This window comes from Rhinoderma darwinii, chromosome 2 (assembly GCF_050947455.1).
Source record: "Rhinoderma darwinii isolate aRhiDar2 chromosome 2, aRhiDar2.hap1, whole genome shotgun sequence".
Classification (NCBI taxonomy): Eukaryota; Metazoa; Chordata; class Amphibia; order Anura; family Rhinodermatidae; genus Rhinoderma; species Rhinoderma darwinii.
Window position 1 is genome coordinate 172889929 of NC_134688.1, and position 13599 is coordinate 172903527.

At 44.0% G+C, this 13599-nt stretch overlaps 1 protein-coding gene across 4 annotated transcripts in view; it reads left to right on the forward strand.

Annotated features, from left to right (window-relative positions):
• Positions 1–13599, forward strand: part of MYO16 (myosin XVI) — a 397050-nt gene that overhangs the window by 206320 nt on the left and 177131 nt on the right. For all 4 annotated transcript variants that reach the window (XM_075852491.1, XM_075852492.1, XM_075852489.1 and 1 more), the window contains exons 14-15: positions 9505–9610; positions 12284–12401. In XM_075852491.1, coding sequence (XP_075708606.1) covers positions 9505–9610; positions 12284–12401 — 224 coding nt within the window. The remainder of the gene's footprint in view (positions 1–9504; positions 9611–12283; positions 12402–13599) is intronic.

A 13599-nucleotide genomic window follows, 5' to 3' on the forward strand; every position in this document is an offset into this window, starting at 1 on the left:
ATTTTAGTACAATCTTATGTCTTTGTATTTTTTTTTTTAAAAATGCCTTTAAACTAACTGCTGCTTATATTGCTAGAAGCTTTCTTTCTGCTTCTCCTCCACAAGCTTATGTCATTCTTTATTCTCCAGACGGACCTCATGCATTTTTATAGATATATTTACAATTCCAAGTATAATTATTTGAGGCTTTATAGCTTTCTGTTCATGTTAATACTATGCTACACATATTTACATTTCATTTTATAGTCATGCTGCTGCTTCGCCTTAGGATTTATTCAGTATATTTAGTATTAGTCTGGATATTGTTTACTCAGCTGTGATTGACATTATCTTTTAGTGTAGAGCAAACAAAAGGCTTGCGCTTATTTTACAAGTACTAGAAAACTGCACCTATTTGCTGGAGTGTTTAAAATGACAATGTTCATTGCAAAGCATCACTTCTAACGCAAATACGATCAATATCTAATATAAGCCATTACTGTAAATCAAAATATAAACCACACATCCATTTTATATACATTCATCTATTGCTGCTAAGCGAAATTTATAAATATGAACATGAGGTTCTTTGTCAACATAATGCTCACGGCAGGGCCGCCATCAGGGGGGTATTAGGGGTACTTCTGTAAGGGGCCCGGCCGAACCTTATTGAAAGGGGGGCCCGGCAACTGCCACGACTTGCATTTGGTAGAAAAAACAGGCCCCTGCAATGGGGCCTGTTCTTTTCACCAAAGTGATGTCGTGAGCTGCGGGCCCCCCCTCTCGTCGTGGGGGCCATCAAACACCGCCCGCTTGCGCGCCCGCCCGCTCGTGCGCGCCCGCGCGCGTAACCGCGAGCGCCGGAGCGCACACCCGCGAGCGAGACGCACCAACGGCCACACAAGGACAGCGACGCAGAGACAGCTTACCTGGGCCGCCGCCTCCTAAGCCTCGTCCTCCTCCTCCTCCTAAGCCTCGTCCTAAGCCTCGTCCTCTCTCGTCCTCCTCCGCCTCCTCCTCCTCCTCGTCCTCCTCTGCCTCCTCCTCCTCCTCGTCCTCCTCTGCCTCCTCCTCCTCTTCGTCCTCTACTGCCTCCTAAGCCTCCTTCTCCTCCGCCTCCTCCTCCTCCTAAGCCTCGTCCTCCTCCACCTCCTAAGCCTCGTCCTCCTACGCCTCCTCCTCCTCGGCCGCCTCCTCCTCCTCGGCCTCCTCCTCCGCTTCCTCCGCCGCCTCGTCCTCCTCCGCCGCCTCGTCCTCCTCCGCCGCCTCGTCCTCCTCCGCCTCCTAATCCTCGTGCTCCACCGCCTCCTCCTCCGCCTCCTAAGCCTCGTCCTCCTCCGCCTCGTCCACCTAAGCCTCCGCCGCCTCCTAAGCCTCGTCCTCCTCCGCCTCCTAAGCCTCGTCCTCCTCCTCCTCCTAAGCCTCCTCCTCCACCTCCTGAGCCTTGTCCTCCTCCGCCTCGTCCTCCTACGCCTCGTCCTCCTAAGCCTCGTCCTCCTCTGCCTCCTCCGCCTCCTCCTCCTCCGCCTCCTAAGCCTCGTCCTCCGCCTCGTCCTCCTAAGCCTCCTCCTCCGCCTCCTCCTCTGCCTCCTAAGCCTCGTCCTCCTCCGCCTCATCCTCCTCCGCCTCCTAAGCCTCGTCCTCCTCCGCCTCGTCCTCCTAAGCTTCGTCCTCCTAAGCCTCGTCCTCCTCTGCCACCTCCGCCTCCTAAGCCTCGTCCTCCTCCGCCTCATCCTCCTAAGCCTCCTCCTCCGCCTCCTAAGCCTCGTCCTCCTCTGCCTCCTCCTCCTCCGCCGCCTCGTCCTCCTCCGCCTTCTAAGCCTCCTCCTCCTCCGCCTCGTCCTCCTCCGCCTCGTCCTCCTAAGCCTCGTCCTCCTAAGCCTCGTCATTCTCCTCCGCCTCCTAAGCCTCGTCCTCCGCCTCGTCCTCCTAAACCTCCTCCTCCGCCTCCTAAGCCTCGTCCTCCTCCGCCTCTTCCTCCTCCGCCTCCTAAGCCTCGTCCTCCTCCGCCTCGTCCTCCTCCGCCTCGTCCTCCTCCGCCTCGTCCTCCTCCGCCTCCTACGCCTCGTCCTCCTCCGCCTCTTCCTCCTCCGCCTCCTAAGCCTCGTCCTCCTCCGCCTCGTCCTCCTCCGCCTCGTCCTCCTCCACCTCGTCCTCCTAAGCTTCGTCGTCCTCCTCCGCCTCCTAAGCCTCGTCCTCCTCTGCCTCGTCCTCCTAAACCTCCTCCTCCGCCTCCTCCTCCGCCTCCTAAGCCTCGTCCTCCTCCGCCTCTTCCTCCTCCGCCTCCTAAGCCTCGTCCTCTACCACCTCGTCCTCCTAAGCTTCCTCCTCTGCCTCCTAAGCCTCGTCCTCCTCCGCCTCCTCCGCCGCCTCGTCCTCCTCCTCCGCCTCGTCCTCTTCGTCCTTCTCCGCCTCCTAAGCTGCCTCCTCCTCGTCCTCCTCCGCCTCGTCCTCCTCCGCCGCCTCGTCCTCCTCCGCCACCTCCTCCTCCTCGTCCTCCTCCGCCTCGTCCTCCTCCGCCTCGTCCTCTTCGTCTTTCTCCGCCTCCTAAGCCGCCTCCTCCTCCGCCTCGTCCTCCTCCACCTCCTCCTCCTCCGTGTAGCTGCGTAAGGAGAGGGGGAGGAGTCCAAATGTAGCGCGGCGGCAGGCGTTCTACGATCCCCGCCATTTATGGAGCCTCGCTGGCAGTGAAGGACTGGTGGACGTCTGTACCGAAGACATCGCCTGGAAGACATCTCCTGACAACGAGGACTGGAGTGGGAGCCAGCAGCTCTTCTGACACAGTGAGTAAAGTGTCTCAAAGTGCTGATTATGTATGGCCCTGTTCAGGGGCGTAGCTAAAGGCTCATGGGCCCCGATGCAAAAATTCTTACTGGGCCCCCCCCGCAAACTTCTCATGGCCGACGGTCCGCAGCTTTAAGCTGCATCGCTGGGTCTCCTAAGTGACCCAACAATGCAGCACTAGCAGCCGGGGGCGTTACTAAGGCTGGGTTCACACACCCTATTTACGGACGTAATTCGGGCGTTTTAGCATTGAATTACGTCCGAAAATGCGGCTCAAAAGCGTTGGCAAACATCTGCCCATTCATTTATACAGTATAAGATTACTGTGTGCTGGGGCCCTGTATCTAAACCTACAGTGTGGTAGGCTTATATACAGGGCCCATCAGACAGGATCACACATGGGCCATGTATCTAAGCCTACCATGTGATTGGCTTAGATACAGGGCCCAGCAGACGGGATCACGCATGGGCCATGTATCTAAGCCTACCATGTGATTGGCTTAGATACAGGGCCCAGCAGACAGGATCACACAATCTGTGATCCTGTCTCATGGGCCCCCTAAGCCTGCTACATCGTAGGCTTAGGGGTTGTACAGTCCCTAAATATTGATGGCCTATCCTCAGGATAGGCCATCGATAGCTGATGTGTCTCTCGGGACCCGCAAATCAGCTGTTTTGAAGGGGCCGCAGCACTCGTATGAGAGCTGCTTCCCCTTCATTTCACTACTCGCCCACACTGTGAATCGCTGACACGGATTCACAGTGTAACCGGAATTAAGTGACAGGAATGAAGGGGAGCAGCTCTCGTACGAGTGCTGCGGCCCCTTCAAAACAGCTGATTGGCGGGTCCCGGGAGTCGGACCCCGCCAGTCAGGGCTAACCTTACCTTCCTCTTCGGCCGCAGCGGGAGTTCTGTCGTCTCGATGCTGTGCGCGGCGCATAGCGCTGTGACGTCATGCGCTGCGCACAGCGCTTGACGTCAGGACCTCCGCTGCGATCCGGAACCAGGAAGGTAAGTAAAGTATGTTACTATAGTAACAGGGGCCCGCGGCCCGAGTTACTATAGTAACTTTTTATTGATGTTGTGCGGGGGGCCGTGGGCCCCCCTAGCTTCGGGGCCCGGTCGCAATTGCGACTGCTGCGACCCCTATAGCTACGCCTCAATATTCCTTAAAGAATTTTGAGGCAGATTTTGACCTGCCCACACTATCTTGCTGCGTTTTTTGCTGCGTTTTTTGCCTGCGGCGATTGAGGACAGCAGACAAAAAACGCAGCGAAAAATGCATTTTCTGCCTCCCATTGATTTCGATTGGAGGTCAGAGGCGGAACCGCGGCAAGAAAGGACATGCTGCTTTTTCTTTTTTCCGCGACTGGCTCCCATTGATTTCAGATGAAATCAATGGGAGGCGGTTTTGGATGTTTTGTGGCCCTGATTCCGACGCAGTGTCCGAGTCAATATCAAGGCCCAAAAACTCTGTGAACTGGGCCTTATTGTTAGGGTAGGAACACACTAGGCGTGAACACTGCAGATTTTATGGAAAATCCGCAGCGTATAACAGTCGCAGCAGAGTGGATGAGATTTGAACAAATCTCATCCACACGCTGCAAAAAAAATTGACCTGCGGTGTGGTTTTTTAAGTTAATTTATGCTGCAGAATCGATGCTCCTCTGTTGCGGAAATGCTGCGCTTCTGCCGCAAAAATCACAAATGAGAAAAAAAAAGGTATTTTTTTTAATTTATAAAAAAGTTTAGACTTACCCCGGCCGTAGTCCTGGCGATGCGATCCTCTATTCTTAGCGCAGCCCGGCCTCCTGCTGCAGCGGTCACATGGTCTACAGCGTCATCCCAGGAGGCCGGGCTTCGTTCAGAAGAGAGACGCGTCGCCTAGACTACGGCCGGGGCAAGTCGAAACTTTTTTTTTCCCTGCAGGATTCCCGCAGCGGCTACCGTAGTAGTTTTACTCAGCATATCCGACTAGAGTGTTCCTACCCTTATGATGTCGCTCCTGGAGCTGCTGCCGGTCTCTAAATAGGCAGTTGGTCCAGTAGAATTTGCAATTATTTTTTTCTGTGAACCAGCTTAAAAAAATACAAAACTTTTGTGTGAGGCTGCTGGATTCACACGAGCATGTTCGGTCCGGAATGAACGGACGTATTTCGGCCGCCAGTCCTGGACCGAACACACTGCAGGGGAGCCAGGCTCCTAGCATCATAGTTATGTACGATGCTAGGAGTCCCGGCCTCTCCGTGGAACTACTGTCCCATACTGAAAACATGTTTTCAGTACGGGACAGTTGTCCGGCAGCGAGGCAGGGATTCCTAGCGTCGTACATATCTATGATGCTAGGAGCCCGGCTCCCTGCAGTGTGTTCGGTCCGGGACTTGCGGCCGAAATACGTTCGTGTGGCGTGTGTCGCAGTACAATGTAGTTACATCATCAGGATAGGCCATCAATAGCTGATGGGTCGGTCCGAGCGCTGCTTCCTCTTCATTTCTACTTGCTCACTGTGAATCGTCATCACGGATGTAGCGGCGATTCACAGTATTGCAGCCTTCTCACAATGAAGTGAATGTGAGAATGCTGCAATACTCTGATTTGCACTACATCTGTGTCGACGATTCTCAGAGAGCAAGTAGAAATGAAGGGGTAGCATGATATAGTGCTGGACGGAGTACCGTTAACAGGCGGTGCCACGGTAGGGGGCCCCAGAAAATTTAGCTGTAAGGGGCCCTGAAATTCCTGATGGCGGCCCTGCTCACGGCCACTTGCCACTTCAAGGCGACCTCTTTTAAGTGGTTTCCTACACTATTAGGTGCAGTATCACATGGCAACCAGTGGCACCGCAACACAGCACCTACAGAGGGAGCACCCCAGGGGCCCAACAGCACCCATGCTGCCAGGCTAAGCCAACATGGCTCTGGGTAACGTCACCCCCAGAAGCACAGCACCGCAGCAACAAAGACCACCACCCAACACCACAACCCTGTGAACAGATCAAAGGAGCTCACCTTTCTATGTTGTCTCAGTGAACAAACTAAGAGCAATAGGTAGAAACCATGCAGTCTCTTATCTGAAAGATTAATTAATAAAACCTTCATAAAACTTATCAATTAAGATTATTAGCATTGAACAGGTTTAATTTTAAAGAGTAACATATTGAGCATGATAAAAAAAAGTTTTCTTGCGCTTTACAAGTTTTCATAAAAGCGGGCATCATAGACATCAAAGGGGTTGACCGGCTTAGCCAATCTCTTTTGTCCAGAACACTAAACTAGACAGCTCATTTATGGCCCAGGCAACATGAGTGCCACTGGCACAGTTATATTCGATGGTAATATATAGACAATAAAAGCCACTTATTTCAGTGACAATGTGATGGCCACGGAAATGGCCGATGACTGAAACTTTTTAACAACATAATACTGACAACAGACCACAGTCAGTTATTATGTGTTAGTCTAATAAAGATAATATGATTGAGCATATGGAAATGTAATGCTTCATGTATTTTTTGTGTATCTCAAACCCATGTAGTCAGTCGACATCAATAGCTGTATATTTTGTTTTATGATATATCGAAATAAATTATGTATATACTTTCTATATACAAATTCAATGTAAAACTATTAGAAAAAGTACCATTATACTGTCATCCCTGTAATATATGTATACTATACTGGGACGGAAGAATGCATTATGATTGTCTTGTGTTGTGATTCTCAAAGACGTCTTTAACCTCATGTATATGGCAAACACCAAGGGGAAGTATAGAGTGGGCTCACGGGCTAAGCACGCTCTATACACTCCATACCTCACTGCAACGGTGATATTGGGGATAACTCAAAACCTGCACGTTTAACCGCTTAGATGGCGTGGTCAATAGAGACAGTTTCTTCTAAGACATTATAAAGAGGGGGACGGCCCCCACGACGTGATCCCAGAGTTCCAATAGTTGTTATGGCTGCCTGACAACTTAATGAAAGCACCTACGTCTGACATCTTGGTGCTCCAGTTAAGCCCTGCCAGAGACAGGGCTTAATAGGAGCCTGTAAAAAACACGATATATTGCAATATATTAGTATTGATGTATATTGTGCAATCGATCGCTAATTCAAGTTCCCTAGGGGGACTAATACAAAAAGTAAGACAAAAAGATTTTTTAATGTTAAAAAAAATCATTAAAAGTAAAAAATAAACCTTTTCCCATTGATATAATAGGTATCTCCATGTCCATCAAAGTCTGAACTATTCTAATATAACATTATTTAACCCGCACAATAAACACTGTGAATTTTTTTTTAAAACCACCAGAATTGCTTTTTTTTGGTCACATTAGCTCTCAAATTTTTTTTATAAAAAGTGATCAAATAGTCGCATATACCCCAAAATAGTACCAATAAAAACTACCGCCCCTCGCAAAAAACAACCCCTTATACCACTCAATCGACAGAAATATAAAAACGTTGTAGCTCTCAGAATATGGTGCCCTTAAAAACTTCAAATCGTCTCACAAAATACAAGCCTTATAAGGCTATGTAGGCTGGAAAAAAAGTTGTGGCTTTTGGAAGACAGGGAGGAAAAAACGAAAATCCCAAAATTGGCTGCATCTCCAAGGGCTTAAAAGCTATGTACACATTTGAAAGAATTTTTTTTCATTAAATCAATCTTTTTTATGTATTTAAGAACTTTTCTAATTCATTTTTAGAAAAAATTTTAATAAAGAAAAATATCTATCTATTGCACAATTTGGTTTAGAATCTTTAAAAAATGTCTGACTTAAAGTAAAACTAAACTATTATAAAACTTTTGACATGTCATAGTGACTTGTCAGAAGTTTTGAACACTGAGACCCCCACCGATTGCTGAAACAAAGTGGCAGAAGCACTTGGATGAGCGATGTGCCACTTTTTTCTGATTGCCTTTCGTTGGAAAGCTGAGCGAGTGGTGTATGGACTCAATAGAAAGTCAATGAGTCCATACACCGCTTTCCTTGCTCGTTTTTCCAAGGAAAGCTGATGAGAAACGAAGCGGCACAAAGCTCATTTGAGCACTTTTTTGGCTTCATTCTAGTGATCGGTGGGGATCTCAGTGCTTGGCCCCCCACTGATCAAAACTTTTGATATGTTACTATGACATGTTTTAAAAGTTTAGTTACACTTTAAAACTTTGATCCTCCTTCTAAAATTAAAGGGAATGTATTATGTATATTTTTTTCCTAATTAAAAACAGATAGTGAAACATAATCTTTTTTTCAATCTGTTTTTTTATTTTAATTGTAGATTTTGTTATTTTTATTTTCTATACATGATTATGGGGGCAGCCATTCCTGCCTGAGCAGCTGTTAACATCACTTAGAGATATGCTTTACAGCAGCCAGCATTAGCGGTCCTGTTGACTTATTTGGGAAAGATTTCTAGGGATGCTCTGCGACCTGTGAAGACGTTAATGTGCGGGATGGGATATGAAGCGAGCTGTGTATATCACCTATTGTCAATGATGAATCCTGCATTATCTATATAGAGTTGTTACCTTTCATTACAATTCTGTCTGTGATGATAATGAGATGACTGCTGAGAAGTGATCTCTACAGAACAGGAAGTGTCAGTCTTTTGTGAGGCTCAGTGGCCAGAGTGGAAACTGCAAAATTTTATGATTATTTTTTTATATAATGACATAGAAAATGTAAAAATAAAAATCACCATAAATTCTTAAAAAATATGTTTCACATAAAAACTTCATTTAAACAATAGGTCATTTTCTGAGAACACATTATGTTTAGCACCTGAAGACAGTTGGATGGGTGTTAAGCTTTCATTCTTAGATTTGCCTAATGTTTTTACTGCCTCTTTTCAAATTGTATTTTTGAGCAACATAGGTTACAGTGAGGACCCCAACTTTGCATTGTCTGCATTGGGCAGCAGAACGACCCTTCTTCCTTTATGACATTATTGGAGGGGGGTCAGCAGTGAAAAGCAGGGTTTTAAAAGCTGAAGAACCCTGTTACAGCAAATAATCGTACAGTGGGAAAATGAGGCATGTGAAACTACATTACTGAAGATGTATGTGCTTGTCTGCATCTTGCTTTAAACAGTGTGGTTTCTAGATAAGCATACACAATGCCTAGTTTAGCTAAAACAAAAGGTTGCAAGAAAAATATTTTGTCTGTAAATGTTCTTATTTGCCACTAGGTGGCTCTACAGCTCCACAATATTTCAGATTAATGGTGTATTGTGTAGTGTTAGCCACAGAACTAGACAGGAAAGCCACATCATTTCATCAAAAATGGTGTGATGCAGAAACTGGCATATTACAATATTTATATAAACTGGCAGAAGGTACCTGATGGCAATGGATATCTGCAGGATCAACAACACTGTATCAATGGACCCTGTACGGTGCCCATTGTATTGTACCTCCACGTGGCAATGTATTCATGCCAAGAAACAATGCTTCTGGGGAGAATACCTTCGTAATACAACATGCATTGGAGTATACTACATTTTTTTCCCTAAAAAATTATACATTCAGTCTATTGGTGCTGTAAAAGGATCCTGAATTTGTCCATATGTATAAATTCTCATTATCAATTATGTTTCTACTGAATGGTGGTATCATTATAAATGTGATTTACAACATAGACCACTTATATGCTTCTTCCAATAAACAATATTTCTCTTGATTAATAAATTATTTGTATTTACGTACAAATATCTAACCGAGTTTTTGATATTTTTTCTTAGTGGTGAAAGTGGTTCTGGCAAGACAGAAACCTACAAACATATAGTTAAACACTTGGCCCTCAGGTGCAGTTCCAGGAAAAACTCACTGCATTCGAAGATTAAACATGTAAGTTTACATGTCAGCTCTGCTATGTCTTTGTCAACACCCTAAAACAAATATAAATAAATGTAAAAAAAAATAAATGAAAGAGAAATAAAGAACAATAAAATAAAAAATGAATAAAAAAAATTATATATATATATATATATATATATATATATATATATATATATATATATATATATATATATACATGGTGATTCAAAAAGGATGGTGCAAAAGTAAAGGCCTGTAATTAAAGTGACATCAGTGGTAAAAGGCCAGTGACTGAAAATCAAAGCATAACTGGCTTAGTTGCCCATAGCAACCAATCACAGCACAGCTTACATTTTCAAAAGCGCTTACGTAGTGTGACATAAGATGGCGACATCGAAGCAAGAAAAAGCTTTTTGCGTGTTGGAATTTGCAAGAACGGGGTCTGTTGTGACAGTACAGCGAAACTTTCAAAATAAATGTAGAAAATGTGCTCCGCATAGAAACTGCATTTTGCATTGAGTGAAGAAATTCTAAACCACTGGGTGTTTATGTCATGGGAAAAGTCTGGGCCGTCCAAAGACTTCGGAAGAGACAGTGAACAGGATTCGAGCCGTATACGAGGTGTAGTCCTAGAAAGTCGACCAGGCTGACTGGTATGGAACTATAGGTGCCACAAACGTCTGCGTTGTAAGCCATACAGATTACATCTTCTTCAGGAACTGAAACCAGACGACAAACCGAAACGCAGTGACTTTTGCATTGACTTGCAGGGCCCTGAACGACCTGAGACAATGCATTACTGAAACAGTGGGGTCCATATCCGAGGATATGCTGGCATGCGCCTGGACAGAACTGGACTACCGCCTAGTCATCTGCCGTGTCACCGATGGAAATTACTTTGTACATTTGTAGTGTAGATAAAACTTGGAGAGATAGCGTGTCCTTTCATGTTAATAAATTTGTTGTATGTTCTCTCGGTTATGAATACCGAGGGTATAATTTTGCACCATACTATTTTAATCACCATGTATATATACCTAAAATGTTTATGTGTGTTTTAACCCCTCCATGACAGTTTTGCCTTTTTTTTAAATTATTGTATAAGGCTAAATTGACATTTTATTCTGTGTTTCCGTTCAACATTTTGTCTGGAGAAAGCAACTCTATGCCTATATAGTTTCATACGTTTGCCATATACTGCTATTAAAAAAAAACATGTACTGCCAGTATCCATTTTTTTTGCCATACAGTTGTATTGACAAGCTCAGTCAATACCCTTTTGGCATACATTTGGTAAATAAAATCTATGGGTATGTTGGCCTATAAATTGGTAGAATTTCCTGGTATATGCGGCGACGATGCACCACAGACGTGGTGTTAATTGAGTCTTCTAGGTGTGTCGCTCTTGTAGAACTTTTTAGCAATGCTTCTGATAAAAAAAAAACAAGCCCTATTATAATCTTCTAGAAAAGTTTCACAGCATATTTTATATGTACTTGATCAAATGCAACTTGAGAGTAAAAGATTCTACCCCTTTATCCCATAACAATACAGTAACTTGTCTCAACAATCTGAAATATCATTTTTGTACCTCAACAGAATTCATGGTTTGCCTAAGCTGAAGCTAACCTGAGCCTCCTCTCTTCTATAAACCTGTGTAGTGGAAATCAATTGCTTTTCAGAAATTCCAAAAATAGAGGAGAAACAAGCTATGGGTCTTGGATTACTGCAATATTAAACCCTTCACAGACACATTTGAAAAAAAAAAGCTTGCCATTTTGACACTGTTCACATGTTATTATAAATACATTGTTATATCAATTATAGGGGTGGTTTTGGTAATGGGGATAAAAAATATTTGCATGTTTTTCGTTGTCGTGACTTTAGGCTGATTTTTTATGCTTGTATTAGGACTTTTTTTATCTTTTTCTTTTTAATGTTTTTTTTTACACTTTATTATTTTATACTTTCATTTCATATTTTAGATTTAATTTACACTTTTCTGTACTTTATGTTCCTCGTTGATTGGAAGTCTTGGTTTCACTGGACAAAACAATGTTACATACAGCAAAATTTTGTCTGGTGTAATGAGACCTCTGTAGGGTGGGGACGATATAAAGTGAGTACAATTGGAAATTACACTATGACAGGAACTGTATTGATATGCTCTTACACATTGTGGTTTTGTCAACAATTTCCACAAAACCATGGCAAAAATGTAGGGGTTTGGGGAAAAACAGCAAAAAAAGTGTCAAAACTTTATCGAGAGAGTGGGGTATTCACACACGCTAATTTTGGCACGTATTTTTGCAACAATTCAGCAAAAAAACATCACAAAACCAGCACCTGTGAAAAAACCCTCACTGCTAAAACAGTAGGGGAGGGATGAATGTTGGGCTGTGGGAGAGGAGGAGTACCCAGACTGACCTTGGGGGGGAAATAAGGCAGGACCCTAGAGGGGCTGAGTCTTCATTAGGAACCCTTTGCCCAAGCTTTATTTCACTCACAATGCTGCCCAGATTGTGCTCGAGCAAAACTGATAAGTTATTTGACTTTCGCTTGGGGAAATCTGTGAAGAGGTTGAAGGGGTTTATCTGTAATAGGAATGCTGCAAAACAATTCTGCTTGACTGGTATTGTGTATACTATAAATAGTTTGTCTTTCCAGACATCTATGTGTAATCAAATATTTTTAATTTCACAGGTAAATACAATTTTAGAAGCGTTTGGTCACGCGAGAACAACACTTAGTAGTTCATCTAGTCGCTTTATTAAATTCCTCGAGTTACATTTTTGTGAAAAGACGTCAACTTTATTAGGAGGTAAGATTTTCTAGGTGTACACTGCTATTCATACAGTGGACAACTGGCTACTGTTGACCGTGGAAGAAAATATAAAAATGTCATACAGCAATAAAGGGTTTGCAGCAAATGTGCAGTATACTGCTAAAAGGACCCAATATAGAGTGGAGGAGAATAATGGACCTTGGTTTGTACTTGAAATATCTACAAATGTCCATCAATAATATAACCTTTGAGCAGATCAACAAATAGTTCAAAATGAAATAAAAATAAATGTACAATAACGCACAATACAAACAAATATCTGTTTTTTTCATCGACATTGATGTCATGGATCTAGTGTCATTCGATACCGCTTTTGTTTTAATTGAACCGCCCCTAGAATCAGCAACAGACATGTATTTCTGAACATGTCATAGAGACGCAGCATAAATTTATTGCAGCCTGAGCAGGAAATTCTTTACAACTGCCTAGAGCCATATGCAGCTTTATTTTGTTTGTACAAACTGCTCAATATATTCATATATTGGCACATTGTCTCCATTTTAAAACTGTCAGACCTGTCGATATCGTAAGTGAAAAATGCATGAAATATGTTGGTCTGTATTTTTGCTGATATATTTTTGCGTAATATGACACACTAACCCTATTCAATTTGTTGCAGAAATTTCTGCAGCTGAAAATCAGTTCCATTCATCTGAATGGGGCTTGCAGAAACCTTTGCACTTGCTGCAGAAACAACCCTATTCAGACGAGTAAAACAGTTTTTTAGTCGCAGAAATTTCTTCCAGCAAATCTACTAGGGTTTCCACTGTGGTACATAGAGCCTCTACAGTACCTCTGTATGCCTCTAATTTTTAACAGAGTCACACAGAGCTTTGTTCTGTCTAATTCTTTAAAAATCTGGCAGAAATAAAATCGTGGTATGTTTCATCAGACTCTATAAGTATGGAGGTACTCTTTGCATTGCTTCTAGGAGAAAATATCTCCATACAATATCTCAACAGAACCTGCGTGGTCTCCATGTATTGCCATAGGTCTGAATCTGCCATAAGCCCTAAGCTAAATGGATCGGCAACATATAAACTCTCTCATGTCCTAAAAGTCTACTGCAGTGTATCAGTGTAGGTAAAATTTACAAGCTTGGAGTCCAAGCTAAGAGCGTATGTTCCTACAGGCAGCGGAATCTAAAAAAAAACAAAACCCACAGGTGTCAGTC